The sequence below is a fragment of the Mauremys reevesii genome, linkage group 6, assembly GCF_016161935.1.
Source record: "Mauremys reevesii isolate NIE-2019 linkage group 6, ASM1616193v1, whole genome shotgun sequence".
NCBI lineage: Eukaryota > Metazoa > Chordata > Testudines > Geoemydidae > Mauremys > Mauremys reevesii.
In genome coordinates this window covers 25,158,555-25,181,224 of record NC_052628.1, presented here as the reverse complement: position 1 = coordinate 25,181,224, position 22,670 = coordinate 25,158,555, and the positions used below count along the sequence as shown (strand labels likewise).

The 22,670-nt window shown below is 38.2% G+C and overlaps 1 protein-coding gene across 1 annotated transcript in view; it reads left to right on the top strand.

Annotated features, from left to right (window-relative positions):
• The window catches only part of NUP155 (nucleoporin 155), a 56,595-nt gene extending 34,230 nt beyond the window's left edge, over positions 1-22,365 (top strand). The window contains exons 22-35 of the mRNA XM_039543617.1: positions 1,019-1,152; positions 2,866-3,057; positions 3,807-3,945; positions 6,083-6,218; positions 7,511-7,664; positions 8,014-8,118; positions 8,272-8,426; positions 10,231-10,360; positions 11,036-11,149; positions 11,737-11,857; positions 14,323-14,433; positions 15,997-16,133; positions 18,932-19,038; positions 21,911-22,365. Coding sequence (XP_039399551.1) covers positions 1,019-1,152; positions 2,866-3,057; positions 3,807-3,945; positions 6,083-6,218; positions 7,511-7,664; positions 8,014-8,118; positions 8,272-8,426; positions 10,231-10,360; positions 11,036-11,149; positions 11,737-11,857; positions 14,323-14,433; positions 15,997-16,133; positions 18,932-19,038; positions 21,911-22,049 — 1,874 coding nt within the window. The 3' untranslated portion in view covers positions 22,050-22,365. The remainder of the gene's footprint in view (positions 1-1,018; positions 1,153-2,865; positions 3,058-3,806; positions 3,946-6,082; positions 6,219-7,510; positions 7,665-8,013; positions 8,119-8,271; positions 8,427-10,230; positions 10,361-11,035; positions 11,150-11,736; positions 11,858-14,322; positions 14,434-15,996; positions 16,134-18,931; positions 19,039-21,910) is intronic.
• Positions 22,366-22,670: the final 305 nt, after the last annotated feature.

Sequence of the window (22,670 nt, the reverse complement as noted above, 5' to 3'; positions counted from 1 at the left end):
TATTAGACCTCAGACAGCACTCAGAAACCAGAGAGGTTGAGGGGTTACTCACAGAGATGCAGCATGAGATCTGTTCACGAGCTGTCTGGTGCACATACACAGCAAGGATCAAAGTTCTTTAGGTTTCTTCAGTTTATTAATTCTCTCATGCTTTCTCTCTCATTTCTGTAACAAATACTGCCAATAGTGTAAAAAAAACAATGGTTAAATAGAATAAATGATCAACTGCCTATTCATGTTTTGTTATATTTTAATGTGTGCATGCCAAAACTGAAAAACTTCCTTTCAAAACATAGTTATGGTTGCCAAGTGACCAGCAGTGGTTGCATCCTTCATAACATGCAAGTACTTTACCAAAGAAGTGAATTAAGGACATCATAATTATTACATTTCCTACAAAATCAACATATTATATCCAATATAAAGACATTCATATTTCATCATAACACACCCTTAACTCCAATCCATGGATTGGGGTGTTTTTACTTTTTATTTTTGTTACTTTGATTTCATATTTAAGTGATGCTGTTAAATAGAAGATGCTATTAGTTAATGTATTACTATTATCACTAATTTATTTGTATTACCATAGCAGTTATACATTGAAAGAAATTAAGTACATTATTTATAATAGCTGTTTCTAGAATAATTTAGTATAGTTTGTTGAATACACTCCTTTTTTGATTTATGATAAATTACTAATCTGGACTTCTATTTGAGGCTGGTCAATATATGAAATCAGTGTGCACATACAGAACTATGTTTATTTTTCAAAAAGTCTTCTGTTGTGTTTGTAGTTGGAGATCAGTGGTGACAAATTAGTATCTGTTTTGGGAAGTGTTGAGATTTAAAGATCCACACAAACAGGAATGAAAATGAACCATCAAACAGCAAAGAGAGGAAAAAACTTAAAAATATGGGGAAATGTCATTGTAAAACAAAAGTTGGTATGGTAACTCAAGAAGAGCACATGTAGTACCTGAATAAAAAATTACCCATGATCTATTCAATGTTACAGCAGAGGCACAGTTAACAGAGAAGACCTCACTTCAAGGGATCCAGCAACTTGTTCACAAAACCTGCCAGGCTTTAGCTTTGTGGAAACTTCTCTGTGAGCACCAGTTCAATGTTGTTGTAGGTGAGCTTCAGAAGGTATGGCATAAACTTTACTGAACAACAGTATGTTTGGTTGTTTTTTTTAATTGATTGCATTTAACAATTCTGGACTTCTTACATATATATTCTAAACAGCGTTAGTCTAATCCATTTAAATGGACTTCACAACCTATACAGCATGTGCAGAGATTTCCAGAGTTCAGTTTTCTTGGTGTTGCAAGTATTCTGTTAAAATAAAATCTAACGTGTTGCTCTCACGCCCCAAACTAATTAACATATTTGAGATGCTATTAAGTAATACTGGATTTGCTGTTTTAAAACTCTGCTTAGAAGTTAATATTGAGTTTGTTTTCTAATCATTCTGTCCTCACTTTGCCATTGAGCAAAGTCTGGGAAGTGCAGAGTGAAGACAATGGGACTGAAATGAGCCTGCATAGAAAATTCACTCCCTGCCTTCTGGCTTGCAAAGGTCTAGCAGAGGAAGAAAGGCCCAGGTACCAGAGGCTTCAAGTCCCAGCAGTTTTGGGATGCGAAGGGCTGTTCAGTCCTCTAGGAAATTTGTGGAGGAACTTCTGCTGCTGCTACCATTAAGATAACTGGCAGATGTGTCAACAAATGCTGCATCAAGTAGCTCAGGAGACAGGCTTTAGATTCCAAAGCTGTCTGAAACACAGTTGATTTCAGTGACAGAGAATGTAGAACTGAGGTCATCTTTATAAAGGAAAGAAAGTAACTACATTGTCTTGTGTAAATAACATGGCGTGTTCTAAGTTGACCATCAATAACAGCTTTAATCAAGGTTGTTTTGTTTGGCAATGAAAAACATTGCACCATTAGCACCAATCTAGCATCAGCAGTTAATTTATGAGCATAAGTAATTCTGTCCTGGTGATAGTGAGGATAATTTTAAATATGATTTGCAGAAGTGTGTGTGTGTGTGTGCGCGCGCTGAGGGAAAGTATCTGTGTTTTATTTGTTGGTTAGAAAATCAACATGGGAAGTTTTCTCAGTCCTCACTTTTGAGGTTGGGTGTGATTGTTTTAAAAAAGATGCATTTCTCCAGTGTTTGTCAAGAGTTAGTTAACTAGCTGTTAAAACTAACAAACAAAAAACCCTTCTCTTGCATTCTTGCAGTTTTCAGTCTGTTGAGATATACCACTAGTTCGGAAAAAGATTCACACGACCAGATATTTATAATATTTTTTTAAAAACAGGATGATAACCTTTAATACTTTATACAAAAAAGGGTGCAAACATGCATAATTTCCTTTGAGTCCAAAGTCCTTTGAGACACCTGTATTCATTTATCCATGTCTCTTAGATAGATATATGGGCCCTAGAATGTCTCACAGTGTTTAACATACTCATCCTCACAACATACTCATCCTCTGAGGTAGGGACACAGTATTATCAGCCCATTTTACAGTTGGGGAACTGAGGCACAGAGACTTCAGTGACACAGACTTCAGGTCACACAGGAAGTCCTTGGCAGAGCAGGGAATTTCACTCTGCTCTTCTGAGTCCCAGGTGAGGGCCATAATTGCTGGATCATCCTCTTTAATATAGTATTTTCTATTTTAGTCTTTAACCTGCATTAAAAAAATGTGCATTGATTCTGTGAATTTTGGTCATTGAAGTTTGTTTGTTTATTGGGAAAGCAGCTGAATTTGCTTCTATTATAATAATTCTGTTTGGAAATGTGAGAATGCTGCATCTTTGGAAATTTAATGGATTTTTTTCTTCCCATAGGAATTTCAAGAGCATTTGAAGATTACTACTTTCAAAGACTTAGTAATTAGAGACAAAGAGTTAACTGGAGCACTTATTGCCTCTCTCATTAACTGTTACATCAGAGATAATGCTGCTGTGGATGGCATCAGTTCACATTTACAAGACATATGTCCACTTCTGTACAGTACTGATGATGCTGTTTGTTCCAAGGTATAATGTACTTTTGATTCTCTGTGGTGAAAGTGAGAGGAAGACAGAACTATTTTGTATAATTGTTCTTTTGCTGTAGCAAAATGCTATTGTGCATTTTATATTAATCTCACTGTATCCTCTTGGAGCTCAATGTAAATCTAGTAGAAATTACTTTAAAATGTGCTGATTATCATTACTGGTCTTCCATCCTAACTGGCAGAATATTAGGTAGTGTGATCAGATGAGCACAAAATGTTTGTGCTCTTGACTGTCAGATTTATTTGCCATTAAATGACATGTCGTTTGGTAGTGATACAATAGCTAAATGCCCATTTTCCATTATGAATCTACTTTTAATTCCATCTCCAACTTTATTTCCTTTAGATTTATATAATAGTTAAAAAGGCATCTATATAAAACCTCTGTTGCCCTACATTTAAGCAATCTTCCAACACTGTAACTCACCCGGGAGCATTAAAAACAAGCATTCAAACAGGAACCAGTTCATTCAGTTCAGTCAGCCAGTAAACCAGTAACAAAAACCTCCTTTCATCCCTCATCTTGGATACAGAATCTTTCTGCCTAAAACTTGACATGTTGTCTCTGGGCAGAGAATTTTTTATTTTTTTTTAAACTTGAAGTGATAGGGTCTGTAGTACTTCAGGCTTTGAAACGTGAGTTAATAGAGTGAGTTATTGCAATGAAAATCTCTATGACACTGTAACTTAAATTAGTAAGGATTTAAATTTCCAATTGCTTCACTGTAGGCAAATGAATTGCTTCAGCGGTCCCGACAGGTTCAGAGCAAATTGGAAAAAGAGAAGATGCTAAGAGAGTCATTGAAGGAGTACCAAAAGATCAGCAATCAAGTGGACCTTTCTAATGTCTGTGTACAGTATAGACAAGGTGAGAGGCAAACAGCCCTGGAAACTTGACAACTTTTGAATTAAGTCTTTGGTTCAGACCCCATTTTTACCTCTTTTTGGCACTTCAGATCAAGGCATAGTAGTATTGGAGTATCCGAGAGATAATCCAGAAAAATATATGTATAGGTAAGAGGAAATGAACACATGGAGACAGAGGGGCTTATGTATTAATTCACATTCTAAATATGTTAACCCTTTACCTATTATTGATAGTCACATTTCAGGATGGAAGGAATCTAAGCAGCTCACTTACATTTGTCCATCAGTAGGCTTAATCTGTAATGATTTTTCTTTTCACCATAGGATCATAGGACTGGAAGGGACCTTGAGAGGTCATCTAGTCCAACAGTTCCCAGCCAGGGACCTAGGGCCCCCTGGGAGATGCAAGCAGGTTTCAGGGGAGTCTACCAAAATAAACTAGAAAGCAGGGCCGGCTTTAGACTCCCCGGGGCCCAGGGCAGAAGGCCGAATCCCAAGTCCTGCTGTTCGGGGCTGAAGCCGAAGCCCGAGCAATTTAGTTTCACAAAGTTCCTTGTGATGTGGGGCCCTGGGCAGTTGTTCTGGTTGCTATCCCCTAATACCGGCCCTGGCTTTTAATCGGCTGAAAAACAGTTGTGATGGCACAGGTGGGCCATGGAATTTTTATAACATGTTGGGAGAGCCTCAGAGTCTAGTCCCCTGCACCCATAGCAGAACTAAGTATTATCTAGACCATCCCTGACAGGTGTTTGTCTAGCCTGCTCTTAAAAATCTCCAATGATCGGGATTCCACAACCTCCTTGGGCAAGTTATTCCATTGCTTAACTACCCTGATAATTAGGAAGCCTTTCCTAATGTCCAACCTAACCCACCCTTGCTGCAATTTAAGTCCATTGCTTCTTGTCCTATTCTCAGAGGTTAAGGAGAACAATTATTCTCCATCCTCCTTATAACCACCTTTTATGTACATGACTGTTATGTCCCCACTCAGTCTTCTCTTCTCCAGACTAAACAAACCCGTTTTTTTCAATCTTTCCTCATAGGTTATGTTTTCTAGACCTTTAATCATTTTTGTTGCTCTTCTCTGGACTTTCTCCAGTTTGTCCACCTCTTTCCTGAAATGTGGCACTCAGAACTGGACATAATACTCCAGCTGAGGCCTAATCAGCCCAGAGTAGAGCAGAAGAATTAATTCTTGTGTCTTGTTTACAGCACTCCTGCTAATACATCCTAGAATGATGTTTGCTTCCTTTTTTTTTTTGTTTTTTGTTTTTGTTTTTTGCAACAGTGTTACACTTCTGACTCATATTTAGCTTGGGATCCCCAGATCCCTTTCCACAGTACTCTTTCCTAGGCAGTCATTTCCCATATTGTGTGCAACTGATTGTTCCTTCCTAAGTGGAGTACTTTGCATTTGTCCTTATTGAATTTCATCCTATTGAACTTGTTTGGGTTTTTCATTTCTAAAATTTTAGCATTTTGTTATCCATCCATAAACTGATTATTCTGTGCATAAAGAAGTTTTCCTGATGTCCATTAGTTCCATTTCCCTCTGGTTTTTGAGCAAATTTCACCCATAAATAACTTATTATTAGCCCTTGCATTTTATACACAGCAAAATCTTCTTTTTGTTTATGGCTTTTCTTGATTAGATTTGAGCAACTCAGGCATATTTTTCCTATTTAAAAAATATTCATGTGCACTGTTCCGCATTTTCTAAGTTAAATTGCCAAGGCACTTAACCATTTGGTAAAATTATTTTAACAAAACACTTAGGGTAGAATTTAAATGGCTGTTTATTGTTGCAGGTGTTGTCTCATACTGTACATGTTGTTGAAAGATGTCTGTGTTAACGTAGCATTCAGAGAAAATAAATGCTTTTTGTAGATAATCATACAACTGCTGTAACATTCAAAATTATTTGCGCCCCAATCCTTCAAATATATAACTTTAAGCATGTGAATAGTCCCCCAAATTAAGCATATTCTTAATTTGTAGGATCGGGGCCATTGGGAATGTGGGGAATTCTTGCATTCTAAAATGGGACATGTGCAATATATTAGTTCAGTATTGTATAGTAGTTTGCAGTATGTTTAATACTGTGATGGACCAAACTCTCAGTTCTTCCTTATCTCAAGTGCGTTTCTATGAGGGTGTGGTGGAACTGTCTCTTACTGCTGCTGAGAAGAAGGATCCTCAAGGTCTCGGACTTCATTTCTACAAAAATGGAGAACCTGATGAGGATATTGTTGGACTCCAGGCTTTCCAGGAGAGGCAAGTTTTCAGGATATACGGGCAATTTTATTCAAGGCAATTTACTCATAAGAACTTAGCAGCTGATTTGGGTGGGATGATAGATAAACCTTCTAGAATTAAAAGCAGGATGAGAACATATTTTTCTCAGTGCGTGTTCCTTAGATATTGGTAAAATGTGCCATCTTTATTTGGGCCAAAAGATTAATTGATTATAGGCTGTAAGATATGGTTTGGGAAAGGTTGTCTGTGATCTAACCTTTATATAATTGAATTAACCTGTAACTTGTAAAAAAAAAAAATAATAATAAATAAAAAAAAAATTGTGGATGATATTCCAGATTTTAACTGCAGCAAAGAATCCTGTGGCACCTTATAGACTAACAGACGTTTTGCAGCATGAGCTTTCGTGGGTGAATGCCCACTTTGTCGGATGCAAGAGTGGAAATTTCCAGGGGCAGGTAAATATAAGCAAGCAAGAAGTAAGCTAGAGATAACGAGGTTAGATCAATCAGGGAGGATGAGGCCCTGTTCTAGCAGTTGAGGTGTGAAAACCAAGGGAGGAGAAACTGGTTCTGTAGTTGGTTTCTCCAGTTTCTCCTCCCTTGGTTTTCACACCTCAACTGCTAGAACAGGGCCTCATCCTCCCTGATTGATCTAACCTCGTTATCTCTAGCTTGCTTCTTGCTTGCTTATATTTACCTGCCCCTGGAAATTTCCACTCTTGCATCCGACGAAGTGGGCATTCACCCACGAAAGCTCATGCTGCAAAACGTCTGTTAGTCTATAAGGTGCCACAGGATTCTTTGCTGCTTTTACAGAACCAGACTAACACGGCTACCTCTCTGATACTTGACAGATTTTAACTGTCCCCCTTTGCAGCACTGTTGTTTGGGGCAGCATTGACTTCAAGAATATCTGTAAAATGTTGGCCAGCTTTAGTCACATTACTTTTTTAATGGAAGATGTTCCATTATGAAAAATATGACCTGAGTGAGGAGTAGTATTCATAGTGTATAACCCTTAAATTATTTCTGATTGAGAATAAGCAGCCTAACTGAAAGGAAAATAGCATGTTAGCAGTTACTACTGAAGTGGGGAATTTGCACAACAAAGTATTTGTAAGAAAGATCATTCCAGAAGAGAGAGACTGCTAGTAAATTACATTGATTCAGCTGACCGGGTCCTACAAAACCTTTTCTTTTTAGTTTCAGAAATATTTTTCTAATGTATACAGCAACCTATCTTGTAGGAACAAGGATCTCACAGATATCTGTAACTTAAACTGTTCTTTCTCTTGCACCAACTTGCAGGATAAACAGTTACAAATGCATCACTGACACCCTTCAAGAACTAGTAAATCAAAGTAAAGCTGCTCCTCAGTCTCCCAGTGTACCCAAAAAGCCAGGCCCTCCAGTGTTGTCATCCGATCCCAATATGCTGAGCAATGAAGAAGCGGGACAGCATGTAAGAAATTTACAAAAGAGATATAGTCACAACTATCTTGCTTTTTAAATACTAGGCAAGGTTTAAGTTAAAAGGCTACCAGATTGTTTCCTGAGGGGTGTAAAACTTCTTATAAAAAGTTTGTACAACATATTGTTGCAAAGTAAATTAACAGAGATAAAGTCAGGACTTGAAATGAACGTGTTTCAGTATGTGAGAAGATACGGTGTTCATAAAAATTACTGAATGTTAATATAGATGTTGACACATATAAAGATGCAATGTTTGTAAACCCAGTGACAAAGACTTGGAGCTATGTATGAAATGTGAACAGTTCTGGAGTAACAGCTTTTGGCTTTTCTTCCTTTAGTTTGAACAAATGCTAAAATTGGCTCAGCGTTCAACAGATGAACTCTTCTCTATTGCTCTCTACAACTGGCTGATACAAGCTGATCTTGCAGATAAACTGCTACAGGTAAGATCATGCAAAACAAACATACTCACAAAAATATTAGGCCAAAATAGTTGATTGTAATACTGGCTAAAAACACATACACTAGGAACAGAGAAGTTTTTAAGGATGCTTTTAAAAAGAAAGACTTAACTGTGGTTTATATGATTCCTGCAGATTACCTCCCCATTTCTGGAGCCGTATCTGGTTCGTATGGCCAAGGTTGATCAAAACAAAGTCCGTTATATGGATTTACTGTGGAGATACTTTGAGAAGAACAGGAACTTCAGTAATGCAGCCAGAGTGTTGGCTAAATTGGCAGACATGCATAGGTATGGACACTTTGTAATCAATGTATTATTCCTAGTATTGAGATAATAAAAGAAAAGTTAATTTGTGTAAAGACTAAACAATAAACAAAAACCTAAAATATTATTATATGAATGTCAGTTTTTAACCTGACCACTATTAGAATGATAAAATGGAAATTGTTGCATATTTTATACAAAAATAAACAAACTACAGAATTAATGTAGCTGTGGAATATTAAAATTGTAACTTAGTTACATTGTGTATTTTATTATATAGCTTTATATAATAATTGTAGAGTAGCAGAGGGAGGAATGTCTTACAGATGGGCATGTGCAAAGTGGTTATTTAGTTACACTTTGAGTCAGTGTCAGAGCCGGAGAATTTAGAAGTCCTGCTTCCTATGCTCCCTTTAGTATAACTATTTTGGGAACACACTTTTTTGACAGGATTACTGGCCTAGTGGCTAGGGGGAAGCAGTAGACGTGATATCTCTTGACTTCAGTAAAGCTTTTGACACAGTTCCGAATTAGAGAGACAAGGTGGGTGAGGTAATATCTTTTATTGGACTAACTTCTACTGGTGAGAGTGATGAGACATGTGTTGATCAATAAAAGATATTACCTCACCCACCTTGTCACTCTAATATCCCGGGACTGACATGGTTACAACTCCACTGCATACAACAATTCCACATAACATTCTCATAAACAAACTAGGAAAATGCAGTTACTAAAAGCTTGGTATTATAGTACCCACAAATGATTGAAAGACCTACTCAGGGAGTAATTATTAGTGGTTTGGTGTCAAAATGGTAAGCCATGTCTTGTGGTGTCCCGCAGGGGTCAGTCCAGTATTTTGACTTGGATAGTGGAATGGAGAGTATGCTTATTAAATTCGCAGATGACACCAAGTTGGGAGGTATTGCAAGCGCTCTGGAGGACAGGATTAGAACTCAAAATAACCTTGACAAATTAGAGAATTGGTTTGAAATCAACAAGATGAAATTAAATAAAGACATGTGCAAAGTACTACACTTAGGAAGGAAGACTCAAATGTGCAACTACAAAATTGGGAATAACAGGGTAAGTGCTAGTACTGCTGAAAAGGATCTAATGTTTATAGCTGATCACAAATTGAATGCTTCAGCAATGTGATGCAGTTGCAAAAAAGGCTAATGTTCTGGAGTGTAATAACAAAAATGTCATACGTAAGACACTGAAGGGAATAGTCACACACTGCATGGCGCTGGTGAGTCCTCAGATGGAGTACAGTGTCCAATTCTGGTCTCCACACTTTAAGAAAGATGTGGATAAATTGGGAGAATCTAGAAGAGAACAAGAAGCACGGTAAAAGGTTTAGAAATCCTGATTTATGAGGAAAGGTTTAAAAAAAAACCCAAACCTGTGTATGGTTAGTCTGGAGAGAAGAAGATTGAAGGGGGGACCTGAAAACAGTCTTTAACTATGTTAATGGCCGTTATAAAAAGGATGGTGATGAACTAACCTTCCTTTAGTGGACATGGAGAACAAGAAGTAATGGGCTTAATCTGCAGCAAGCAAGACTTAGATTAGATTTTAGGAAAAAGTTCTAACTCTATGGGGAGTTAAGCTCTGGAATAAGCTTCCAAGGAAAGTTGTGGAATCCCCATCACTGAAGGTTTTTGAAAACAGGTTGGACAAACACTTGTCACGCATGGTCTAGGTTTATTTTGTCCTTTCTCAGCACAGTGGCTGTTCCAGACTTCTCAAGGTCCCTTCCTGCCCTACATTTCTAAAAGTCTATGTTCTAGGCATGTGGTTTACAGTTTGAATGTTTCTTTTACAGCACAGAAATTCCACTTCAGCAGCGTCTTGAGTATATTGCACGTGCCATTTTGAGTGCCAAGAGTTCCACTGCTATATCATCGATAGCTGCAGATGGTGAATTTCTGCATGAACTAGAAGAGAAAATGGAAGTAAGAAAAAATGAAAAACCATTTTCCTTAGTTGCTATTATAGTCATGTTTGTTTATGGTACTGCCTAACGACCAACCAAGAGTGAGGGCCCAATTGTGATGGGCACTGTACAAACACAGAGCAGCACAGTCCCTTCCCAGAAGAGATTAAAATCAAATAAAAAAGACAGACAGGTTGCGGGAATGGGCTATAGCACACAAACAGAGTGAATTGTGTAATGGCAGCAAACATCATGTTAGTTCCATAATTATTTTTTGGGAGGTGGGCTTCATTAAGGAGGAAATGGAAAGAAAAGTGAGAAGAGGAGGGGCCTTGGAGGGAAGGAGAATGGATGGGACAAGGGAGAAGGAGGGACAGGACAGGGGAGAAGCTATGATGAAAAGTTAATGTTTCTATTAGTATCAGTGTTAGCATAGGTCTTTTGTATTATTGGCAATTACACTATTTTTTTTTCCACTAATGTAAATGTGAAAACAAACTGTTTAGGCTGAAATGCATTGTCCCAATAAAAATCAGTTGATCCAGATGCACTCACTTTAGTAGGACTGTCTCTAACATATACTCATGAAATTTCTATATTCAAATGTGTTAGAACCAATTCTAGGTTTTTCCAGGTTTCCAAAGCTTTGGATGAAATGAATGACTCTTGAATTATCTTAATTTTTTAAAACTAGGTGGCTAGGATACAGCTACAAATAGAGGAAACATTACAGCGGCAATATTTCCATCATTCTTCAGTACAAGATGCAATTTCCCAGTTGGATTCTGAGCTGATGGACATCACCAAGGTGATTAGAAATAAGTTGATGTTCACCTTACTGCTCAAACTACTCATGCAAAAAAAGATGCAATATCCCACTCTTAAATATAAGCTTTTCTAATATCTGAGAATGACATATTCCATCAAATTGTTTATCAGCCATTAGCCAAAAAAAGTCTCATTGAATTCAGCATCCTATTTTCAAAATTTATATATATTTAGGATTAGACAGGCTAATCTTATCTTTTCATGTTTTACCTCCAATAAGTTCCTCTTTTTCTCTTTGTGTTGTCTGCTGTAGGAAACATATATTATTTACACAATGCATAGCTTCTTTGATTTTGGAGGTGTTGAATTGGCAAACATTCTAGTTTTTTCCTAGCTTGCTTTAAAATTTTAAGATTGTATGGTGATACAGTGCTGACTTGATTCAATACAAATGGTCTTCATGCAATATCTGTCGATAGCTATTAAAATGCACCATCTGTTTTGGCTTAGTTTCACTTTGTGTATGTTGCATGTTAATGAATAACTGTTCTATTTAATTTCACTCTGATAGTAAATCATCTTGTTTTGTCTTGACTGAAATATCAAACTCTGTCTCTTTTATTGCAGCTGTATGGTGAATTTGCTGACCCTTTCAAACTCTCAGAGTGTAAGCTTGCAATTATACATTGTGCAGGTCATTCAGACCCTATTTTGGTGCAGACTCTTTGGCAAGAAATAATTGAGAAAGGTAAGTCTGGACAGACTGGGACTGAAGTAGCTTAGAAATATAGAATAACTGATAATGAAAGCATTTAGTGCCAGTGATCTTGTGCTGCTGTTAGTATCCTATCCTCATGAGATATTAAGTAAATCTTTTAGGAATATTCTGCGCTTTACTTCATTGAATGTGAAACCTAAATATTAACTTCAGAGCTTAGGAATTTTGTAAAAATTCAAAGGTTTATTATTTAAACAAAAGAACAGTAGAAGTCCTCATCCTCTGCACTCACATGGAGCTTGTTTTGAGATTGGGGCTTGAGTCAGTTTGTATTGCAGCAGTAGAAGTACATTTTCTTCCAGTTGTGGACATGGCAGTTCAATCATTCTAAAGATTTAGAAGCTGTGTTAACAGTGAGTGGAATGCAGCTGTGTGAATCAAACACAGACATGTTATAACATAAGTAGGAAAAAAAGCACTTATTTTCCATTATAATAATAAATACGTTCATTTGTTAGTAGCATTATCTGTTTACACAATTTTTTTAAAAATGGCTTTATTAAGTGATATGTTGAAATTGAACTGTGCTTGGGTTTTTGAGCCTGCCTATTAATTCAGTAATGTTAACATGATTGTTTCCAGTGCCTAACGGAAGGTAGAAATCAAACATTTGTACAAACAAACCTTAGGATGATTTACATGTACATGTGACTTGAATAACCCACATTATAGATGGGCATTTTTTTACAGCACATCCTCCCACCTCATTAATCATCTTACTTCCCTTCATTGTCTTATAGAAGCATAGAAATATTGGATTGGAAGGGACCAAGATAGGTTATCTAGTCCAGTCCCCTGCATGGAGGCAGGAGTAAAGTATTATCTAGACTATTCTGGACAGATATTTTGTCTAACCTGTTCTTAAAAACCTCCAATTATGAAGATTCCACAACCTCCATATGTAGTTTGTTCCAGTGCTTAACTATCCTTCTCAGTTAGGAATTTTTCCTAATCTCTAGCCTAAACCTCCCTTGCTGCAATCTAAGCCGCCTACTACTTGTCCGATTCTCAGTGGATAAGAAGAATAATTTAAAACCCTCCTCTTTATAACAACCTTTTGCCCTACTTGAAAACTGTTGTCATGTCCCACCTCAGTCTTCTCTTCTCCAGACTAAACAAACCCAGTTTTTTCAGTCTTTCCTAGTACTTCATGTTTTCTAGACCTTTAATAATTTTTGTTGCTCTCCTATGAACTTTCTCCAGTTTGTCCACATCATTCCTGAAGTGTGGTGCCCAGAACTGGACACAATACTCCAGTTGAGGCCTTATCAGTGCTGAGTAGAAGAATTACTTCTTGCTTCTTGCTTACAACACTCTTTCTAATACAACCAGGAATGATGATTGCTTTTTTGTTTTTGCTTTGCAACAGTATTACATTGTTGACTCCTATTTAGTTTGTGATCCACTAGAACACCTCCTCCCGCAACTCCCCCCAGATCCTGTACCAATTACGTGCAACCATGTCTCTCTTCAAGGAGAGTCTCGACATAATGTTCTCTGGAGACAGAAATGAGTTGCCAAATGGCAAAAGAAGATCCCTCTAGAGGACAGAGTGTGCTACCTCCTCCACACCACTCCTACCCCCCGCTGACCCCAAACCCCTGATCACCTGCTTGGCAGAGCGGAGCTCTGTTTATGCTCCTCTTGGTTACCATTGTACAGGGGCATTTCTAAAAGAGATGGCTTCAGAAATCCTGCGGACTTTCATCTGAAGGTTTCAGGATAAGGAAATCGTAATCAAAACGTTAAGTAAAGCTATGCTGAGAAGGATTAAAGCCTTAAGTGAATTTAGTGTTTATGAAAGGTTGCCAGATTGACATCATGGAAACTGAAGTCTTCTGTTTATCCGAAGAAGAGGTAGAGCACTGGTTCCAGCAGTACAGGCTTCCCAACTTGGCTTTGCCAGTTTGCCTTAACCTCTATAATGAATAAGTAGTTCACTTTCCTTGCCCATTCAGTCCTGGCTTTTATATTGGAGATTGCCAGGAAAGTTGTGTCACAACTGTTGGTGATGCACTTTTCCACTTTGGGTATTGGATTGAAACTGCAGTTCATTTCACATAGGTCTCCCAAAAGCTATTGGATAAGACTTTTTAAGATATTAAAGCCATTTGGTCATGTATATTAGTGGATTCATGTGAAATTCAAGGGAATACTAAACTTATTCATATAACATATATGCATTCATATGAAATCTGAAAGTGTATTTGCATTTCCACATGCATACATACTGACTTCCCACCAACAATAAATGTAGTTATGTGTATGCCCTAAGAATATAAAAGTCAGGGTTAGAAAAGACTTGCTTGGAGTGTCAGTGGTAAATGCAAGTACAACACTGTAGTAATAGGTAATAGCTGTGTTTTTCTAATTTAATTAGCCTCGCTAAACTTTAGATTTAAAGGTAGATTATCTGCCTAACTGTTCTCTTTCAGAGTTGAGTGACAGTGTGACTCTGAGCCCAACTGACAGAATGCAAGCTCTTAATCTAAAGATGGTATTGCTTGGAAAGATATACGCTGGGACACCTCGTTATTTTCCTTTAGGTAAGCAATTTAACAGAGTATTTGGAAGAAAAATAGGCATTATGGCAGTGGGTTCAAAGGCCTCAAGTACTCCTTAAGCATTGAAACGTACATGCTTTATTCAGTGTTTAAACTTTGTATGATGCTAATTAAAAAGCAACTAAATTTATCTGTATATATAAATGCTGGTTTTGTATATGTTAAATAAATGTTAGCTTTACATGCTGTACTTTTTATACAAGACAGAATCAAAAGAACATAGTGAAACAAATTTTTTTTTGAGATTATTGGAAAATTGCCTGTCTTTTTCTTCTGAAAAGAGAGACAATTGTAAGATTACATTTCTAAAGAAAACTATATTTCCTCCGCTGTCTGTAATTTTTACTCACTGTTTTTATATGTGAAATTTTCCCTTGTGGCTGGAACAGTAAAATGAAATCAGTTTTCATTGAGGTTTACTATTGCAAAGATGATAGTGATTGAGGTTGTTGAGTAAATTAGGGAATCCCTGATGATGGGTTTTAGGGCAGATGGCTGGTCGTTTCTTTGATGTCTAACAGCAAGAATTTGGACAATGGGGTTGTGGTGTTTATTATCACAGTCACTTTGGTGGATGATTGGAGAGAGTGGCTAGAACAAGAGAAGAGACAAGATTCTAATGGTAAAATGTATATTGATAATACAGATATGATATGGCAATTCTTACGTTCCTAGAACTTACCTATGATTAGTACTTTTCACCCAAAACTGCAGCTAATGTAAGTTCTGAAATGGTCTTATTTTGCTATATTCAGACCGCAGCTGAATTTATTTTTGGACAGTTACGTAAACTAGACATTGAAGGGTAGAGCGGTCTGTTTCTATTCACATACTAAGTATATGCAAAGTATGTGTTTATTTTGTACAGTTGTTAGATTCTTTATGTATCTACTTGCAATATCTATATATTTGATATATCTACAGAGGCAACTCCATAAAGTATAATATAGGGGAACTCTGTGTCCTTTATTAGATTGGAGTCTGTGTTTTCTTCTTTGAGATGCTCAAATGCCATCGTGAAGAGGATGTTTGTATAAAAACCTGCATGGATATATGTCACTCTGAGCTTTTGCAAATACTGGTTTTATGTTACAGAGAGTTAAACACGGTATGGATGTGCTAGATAAAACAGACTAGTCTGGCTATCTAATAGCAGTGTGTTGTGCTGTCACAGGGAAAATCAGAGTTGGGCTATTGAATTTCCCTGGCCAATAGCATAGCCTGAAACTATCACAAGGACAATGTGCTAAGCCTTTAGTAGCATAGTGTTGTTGCTTCTGAGTAATACCTCTTGTGATGCTCATAACAGCATCTGACTCTGGAAAGGAGCCACATCTTGCATATGCTCTCGGCCTCAGTTTTCCCATCTGTAAATTCTGGGATAACCCTTACCCACTTTGTACAATGCTTTGATCTCCACAGTTGAAAGGTTCTGTGTAAGGAAAGACATAACTAAACCTTGTGTAGATACCCAACATTCATTAGCTTTGTTAAACTAATATTAAAGCAAGATGGAACCTGAACAGGCAGTTCTTTGTTTTTCAGATTTCTTAGTGCAGTTTCTAGAGCAACAAGTTTGTTCTTTGAACTGGGATGTGGGATTCGTGACACACACTATGCGGGAAATTGGAGTGCCACTATCTCGGCTACTTGAAGTGTATGATCAGTTGTTCAAAGCACGGGTAAGGATAATATTTGAGCTAAAATTTTATCTTCAATATTAAATTCTAAAATTTTACCTGAAAGTTAAAATGAAATCTATCAGACATTTTAATAGACCTTCGGATTTTGAAATATCTTACTAATTTAAAAAAACAAAAAACTCACTCACTGTTTCTGATCCTAGTAGGTGAGGAAAGCTATTAAACTCTGATATTCCTGTTACTTCAGCTACAGATGATCTCCCTCCTATCATAAATAGGATTAAAATTATTAGAATTTCTGCATTCAGCATGGACAACAGGTCTTGGATTCCTGAATCTGATTTTCTTCTTTCTTAGGGGTAGTTCATAATGGGAAGGTCAACAGAAACAGACAAGCTATTTCATCTTTCTTAGCTTATTAATTTCCCTGGGTTGTGACTGGCACAAAGGATAAGAATCACTTCCTGCCTTTTTAGTTCATAGTGTGTGTTTTTTCTGATTAAAGAACAAAAATAATCTATGTGGTTCATTTTGCCCTGTCACTGACTCTAGGTGTAATCTATTGAGGGGACCGTGCTGCTCCTGACTGGTCCTCCTCAGTTTGTCCCAGGTCAGAGCAGTTCTTGGTGTGACTGGTTGTCACCTCTGGGGTGCAGTCTGGGAGCTGTGGGAACCATGGCACCCCTCTAAGACACACAGCTAGTTGGGGACACAGCCAGCCTCACCCAAGCCCTGTAATAACCCAACAGTAGGTAGTACCACTCACCCAAACTGGGTAACTGGAGTGCAAACAGCAGACACCGGCCAGTTTTCCAGCTCCCCAGGCATGCGCCTCCTCCCCCCCAAAAATGTCCGCTCCTCTCTCAGTGTGGAGAGGAATATGCATACATGTAGTAACCAAGCTGACATATTTCACCAGACACTTCACTTAAAGCACACTGGTTTAGGATAAAACAAGTTTATTAACTACAAAAAGATATTAAGCAATTATAAATGATAGCAAACAAATCAAAGCAGATTACCTAGCAAATAAACAAAACTGCAAGCTAAACCTAAAATACTAAAAATCTGACTGGTGATGCAAACAGGCTTGCAGATTCTCAAGGTGCAAGCTGCACTTCCTTTTCAGCTTGAGCTCACCACCCCTGTTCCAAGTGCTTTTCCTTAGAATCTTCTCCTAGGTGTTGAGTATTGGGGAGTGAAGAACTACAGATGATGTCACTCCCTGCTTTAACATGTGGCGAGATCCCTTTATTCCAAAAACAGTTCCTAGCCTGTTTGTGGAAAAATACAGGTACCCAAAATGGAGATTAATGTCATGTGGTCTGATCACATGCCCTACTGCATCATAGCAGCATTACTGGAGCATACTCAGGAAGGCTCACCAGGTGGGGGATAACCTTCTCCTAAGGCCTATTGTTTTTCCTAATGGCCCATTACCCTGAATGGGCCCTTCACAACCAGCTATCTAGGCTGGAAGCGTTTTGCACAGTGGGTGATCATAGAATCATGGAATATCAGGGTTGGAAGGGACCGCTAGTCCCACTCCCTGCTCAAAGCAGGACCAATCCCCAACTAAATCATCCTAGCCAGGGCTTTGTCAGGCCTGACCTTAAAAACCTCTAAGGAAGGAGATTCCACCACCTCCCTAGGTAACCTATTCCAGTGTTTCACCACCCTCCTAGTGAAATAGTTGTTCCTAATATCCAATCTAAACCTCCCCCACTGCAACTTGAGACCATTACTCTTTGTTCTGCCAGCTGGTACCACTGAGAACAGTCTAGATCCATCCTTTGTGGAACCCCCTTTCAGGTAGTTGAAAGCAGCTATCAAATCCCCGCCCCCCCATTCTTCTCTTCTTCAGACTAAATAATCCCAATTTCCTCAGCCTCTCCTCATAAGTCATTTGCTCCAGCCCCCTGATAATTTTTGTTGCCCTCTGCTGGACTCTTTCCAATTTTTCCACATCCTTCTTGTAGTGTGGGGCCCAAAACTGAACACAGTACTCCAGATGATGCCGAATAGAGGGGAATGACTACATCTGAAATACAGATACATAGTCAATATTCATAACTTTAGATACAAAAATGATGCATGCATACAAATAAGATAATCATATTTGGCAAATCATAACTTTTCCAATGACACCTCACATTACTCATCTTGTACAAAATGCATCGCAATTATGCCATAATCTTACCATCATCATCATTACTGTGATGAATATGGGGTGTAGTGTCACACTTGGGCCCATGCCTCTAATTGAGTCTAGCAGTCTCTGTTTGTGGAGGCAGCCTGCTGCAGAGCTGTCACCCCTTCTCTGTCCCAGGCCTTTTTGCCTCCCCTTTCTTTTCTGTAATCTATCCTTTATAGCAGCAGGCCTTGTTTCCTCTATTGGCTGCAGCTGTGGGTGCCTGTCTCCATAATTGGGAGCTGTGGCAGCTGCATAAGGGGTGTAGTAAAGCTGCTTCCCTGTAAACAGGAGAGGCTTTCCTCTCCTTTCTGTCTATGCTCAGTATGGTGTTTGTAGTCCCCATTACATATCCATATCCTTACCAAACTATTCAGTAAAGAGTGTGTTGGAATTATACAAAGTCTAATATTTACAATACTGTTTGATGAATGTCATGTGTTTTATATTTTCAGTAGTGGAAACCCATGCAAGTGAAACTAACATCCAGTTTTCACTTTTTTTCATTCTTTTGCTGTAATACTGCAATATTTTAAATGTTTGATTTAACACAATTTTTATGTACTGACATCCTCTACATTTCCCTATTGATGAATCAGAATTAACTTAGTACTGCCTCTCTAACTTGATTATAATCTTCTTTTAGGACCCATACTGGAGTAGAATGAAAAAGCCTTTACACCTTTTGGAATGTATTCATGTATTATTATCAGGATATGTACAAGACCCCAACAAAGTGCTTAACTTTGAGAGGTAACTATAAACAAGTGTTCTGCAAAACTTAAAAATATACTCTCAAGTTATTTGTTTTGGAAGCTCCAAAGCCCTTTGAGTCACTGATTTTAAAATCCAACTCAAGGTAGAGTCACCAAAAGTCATTGTTACTCTTACAGTTGTTCAGAGGTATGTATTGGGTAGCAGTTCCAATTTTAGGTGATGGGGGTTTTAATTATTATTATGGTGCTTGTTTTTAAACAAATTGTGTCTGACTTTTAAGTAAATATTTGTAGTTCTTTAAAAATGTGGACTCCCTCGAATTAGATCAAAAATTGGCTGCCTCTTGAAGCTTCATGTTCAAGGATCAGATTCACAGTGATTGTGGTAAATCTTTAGTGGCAACTGGCCCTCTCTACAAACAACTTTCAACCTGTATGGTACACTTAGGGTATTTTTGGTGTATATTCTATAAACCTATTTTCAATTTTATACTTGTCAACTATTGATGGAGCTTGACTAAAATCCAGGTATGTGAAGAATGTACTTAGGTGTGAGATGAAATCTTGACCCCATTGCTGTAATGGGAAGTTTTACTATTGACCTAACTGGGGTTAGGATTTTACCTATCGAGTATGAATTCTTCTACCCTTGGAAACAGACTCATAGACTTTAAGGTCAGAAGGGACAATTACGATCTTCTAGTCTGACCTCCTGCACAATGCAGGCCACAGAATCTCACCCACCCACTGCTGTAACAAACCCCTGACCTATGTCTGAGCTACTGAAGTCCTCAACTTGTGGTTTAAACACTTCAAGATGCAGATAATCCTCCAGCAAGTGCCCCGTGCCCCATGCTTTAGAGGAAGGTGAAAAACCCCCAGGGCCTCTGTCAATCTGCCCTGGAGGAAAATTCCTTCCTGACCCCAAATATGGCGATCAGCTAAACCCTGAGCATGTGGGCAAGACTCACCAGCCAGACATCCATGAAAAAATTCTCTGTAGTAACTCAGATCCCACCCCATCTAACAGCCCATCACAGGCCATGGGGCATATTTACCGCTAATAGCCAAAGATCAATCAATTGCCAAAATTAGGCTATCCCATCATACCATCCCCTCCATAAATGTATCAAGCTTAGTCTTGAAGCCAGATATGTCTTTTGCCTCCATTGCTCCCCTTGGAAGGCTATTCCAGAATGTCACTCCTCTGATGGTTAGAAACCTTCTAATTTCAAGTCTAAACTTCCTGATGGCCAGTTTATATTCATTTGTTTTTGTGTCCACATTGGTACTGAGCAGGGCCGGCTCCAGACCCCAGCGCGCTTGGGGCGGCGTCCAGCGGGATGGCGGCAGGCGGCTCCGGTGGACATCCCGCAGATGTGCCTGCGGAGGGTCCGCTGGTCCCGTGGCTTCGGTGAAGCATCCGCAGGCATGCCTGCGAGAGGTCCACCGGAGCCGCGGGACCGGCGACTGCCAGAGCGCCCCCCGCAGCGTGCTGCCCTGCTTGGGGCGGCGCAAATCCTAGAGCCGCCCCTGGTACTGAGCTTAAATAATTCCTCTCCCTCCCTGTTATTTATCCCTCTATTTATAGAAAGCAGTCATATCTCCCCTCAGCCTTCTTTTGGTTAGGCTACACAAGCCAAGCTCCTTGAATCTCCTTTCATAAGACAGGTTTTCCATTCCTCGGATCATCCTAGTAGCCCTTCTCTGTACCTGTTCAAGTTTGAATTCATCCTTCTTAAACATGGGAGACCAGAACTGCACACAATATTTCAGATGAGGTCTCACCAGTGCCTTGTATAACAGTACTAACACCTCCTTATCTCTGCTGGAAATACCTCGCCTGATGCATCCCAAGACTGCATTAGTTTTTTTCACAGCCATATCACATTGGTGGCTCATAGTCATCCTGTGATCAACCAATACTCCGAGGTCCTTCTCCTCCTCTGTTACTTCTAAGTGATGCATTCCCAGTTTATAACAAAAATTCTTGTTGTTAATCCCTAAATGCATGACCTTGCACTTTTCACTATTTAATTTCATCCTATTACTATTACTCCAGTTTACAAGGTCGTCCAGATCTTCCTGTAGGATATCCCGGTCCCTCTCTATATTGGCAATACCTCCCAGTTTCGTGTCATCTGCAAACTTTATTAGCACATAAATAGTTCCTTTGGAACAGGGTTCAGGCACATTGGCAGGACAGTGGAGGGAAGCTTGCAGTAAATCTGTCTATGCAATGCCCATTCTGGGAAATGAGGACTATTTTCCAGGACTGACAATCCAGCATCTTTTTACAAGCATAGGATTTCAATTAAATGAATAAAATAAGAAACGCATATTTTTAATTTTAGGCTTCCCCTTCCTGCTGTTGAATCATGTTTTTATCTGATTATTTTCAGTTTTTCCATTCCATTTTGTATGTGTAAATGTGCTTTTCTTTACAAAGTTTACATTCATGTTCACAAATTTAACTGAATAAAATTAGTTGTTTGTTTCCTAACAAGTCAGCATAGTTCTTCTGAGGCATCCCTGAGTGAAGGGGTACTTCTAAATTCATTTATTGTTATTTATTAGATAAAAATACTAGAAATTATTCAAACAAATATTTCACTCCTGAAGTGACAAGAGCTACAAATTTGGTTTTTGAATTACTGCAACTATTAAAACTCAGGTGAATAGAAATGATTTAACAAGTTCCCTGTATGCTTCAGTCACAAACGTTAGATTTAAAATATTTGCTTTTCATTTAACTATGTGTTAGAAAATTTAAAGTTAGCAGATTTGGGTTTTTGTTGTTTACAGATTATTCCATTACTATCTGAAGGAATCCTACTTCCTTTTCTTACATGATTTTAATAAACAAAAGCAAAATGAGTTTTCTTGACAATTTTTTTTCTTCTTTACAGACGACGATTCACAAATGTATGTTTGGATGCTGTCAGTTGCTACCTTGTTGAACTTCAGTCTATGAGCCCTACACTAACAGTGCAGACCACTATTGGGAATTTTAAATCCCTACAGGCTAAATTAGAACGGCTGCATTGACTAATATGATAAAGAACTATTAGTCCAGAGAAAATGAATTGTTAAATGGAAGCTCGGATGTCTGCACTGGAATCTGGAAGAACAAATGCTCAGAAGAAAGTAGAGGAAAATTAAAGTTCCTGCTGCAATTATTTGTGTGTTCTATGTTCTTACTAATCTACAGTTATCTACCAATAGTAGACTGTATATTTGCCAAATTATTAATTTCTTTTGCTACCACCGCATTTTTCTAACAATGGAAAACTTTTTATACTGCTGAAATAAGATACTTTGTATAATTGCTCCCTTGAGGATTAAATGTATTTGGAAAACATTTTTTCTTTTTCTTTTTTTTTCTTTTTACTAAACATAACTTACATAATGCAGTGGAGGAAGTAGTGGGGTGCAATATCAAAAGTGATCATACTGTATGTTCTTTGTAGCTTATTGACAAATATGAAAAACATGAAGAGAAGGTACTGGCAGGCGGCAAGAAGAAGAGAATTACAAATTGGAGAAAAGTTGTCTAGCTGGCCTCAGACCTGGTTAGACCTAGGGTTAGCAACACAATCTTAAAACTATCTCTGTACATGATCATGTATAATGGCTAACCTTTTGATAAAGACAATATGTTCCATGCCT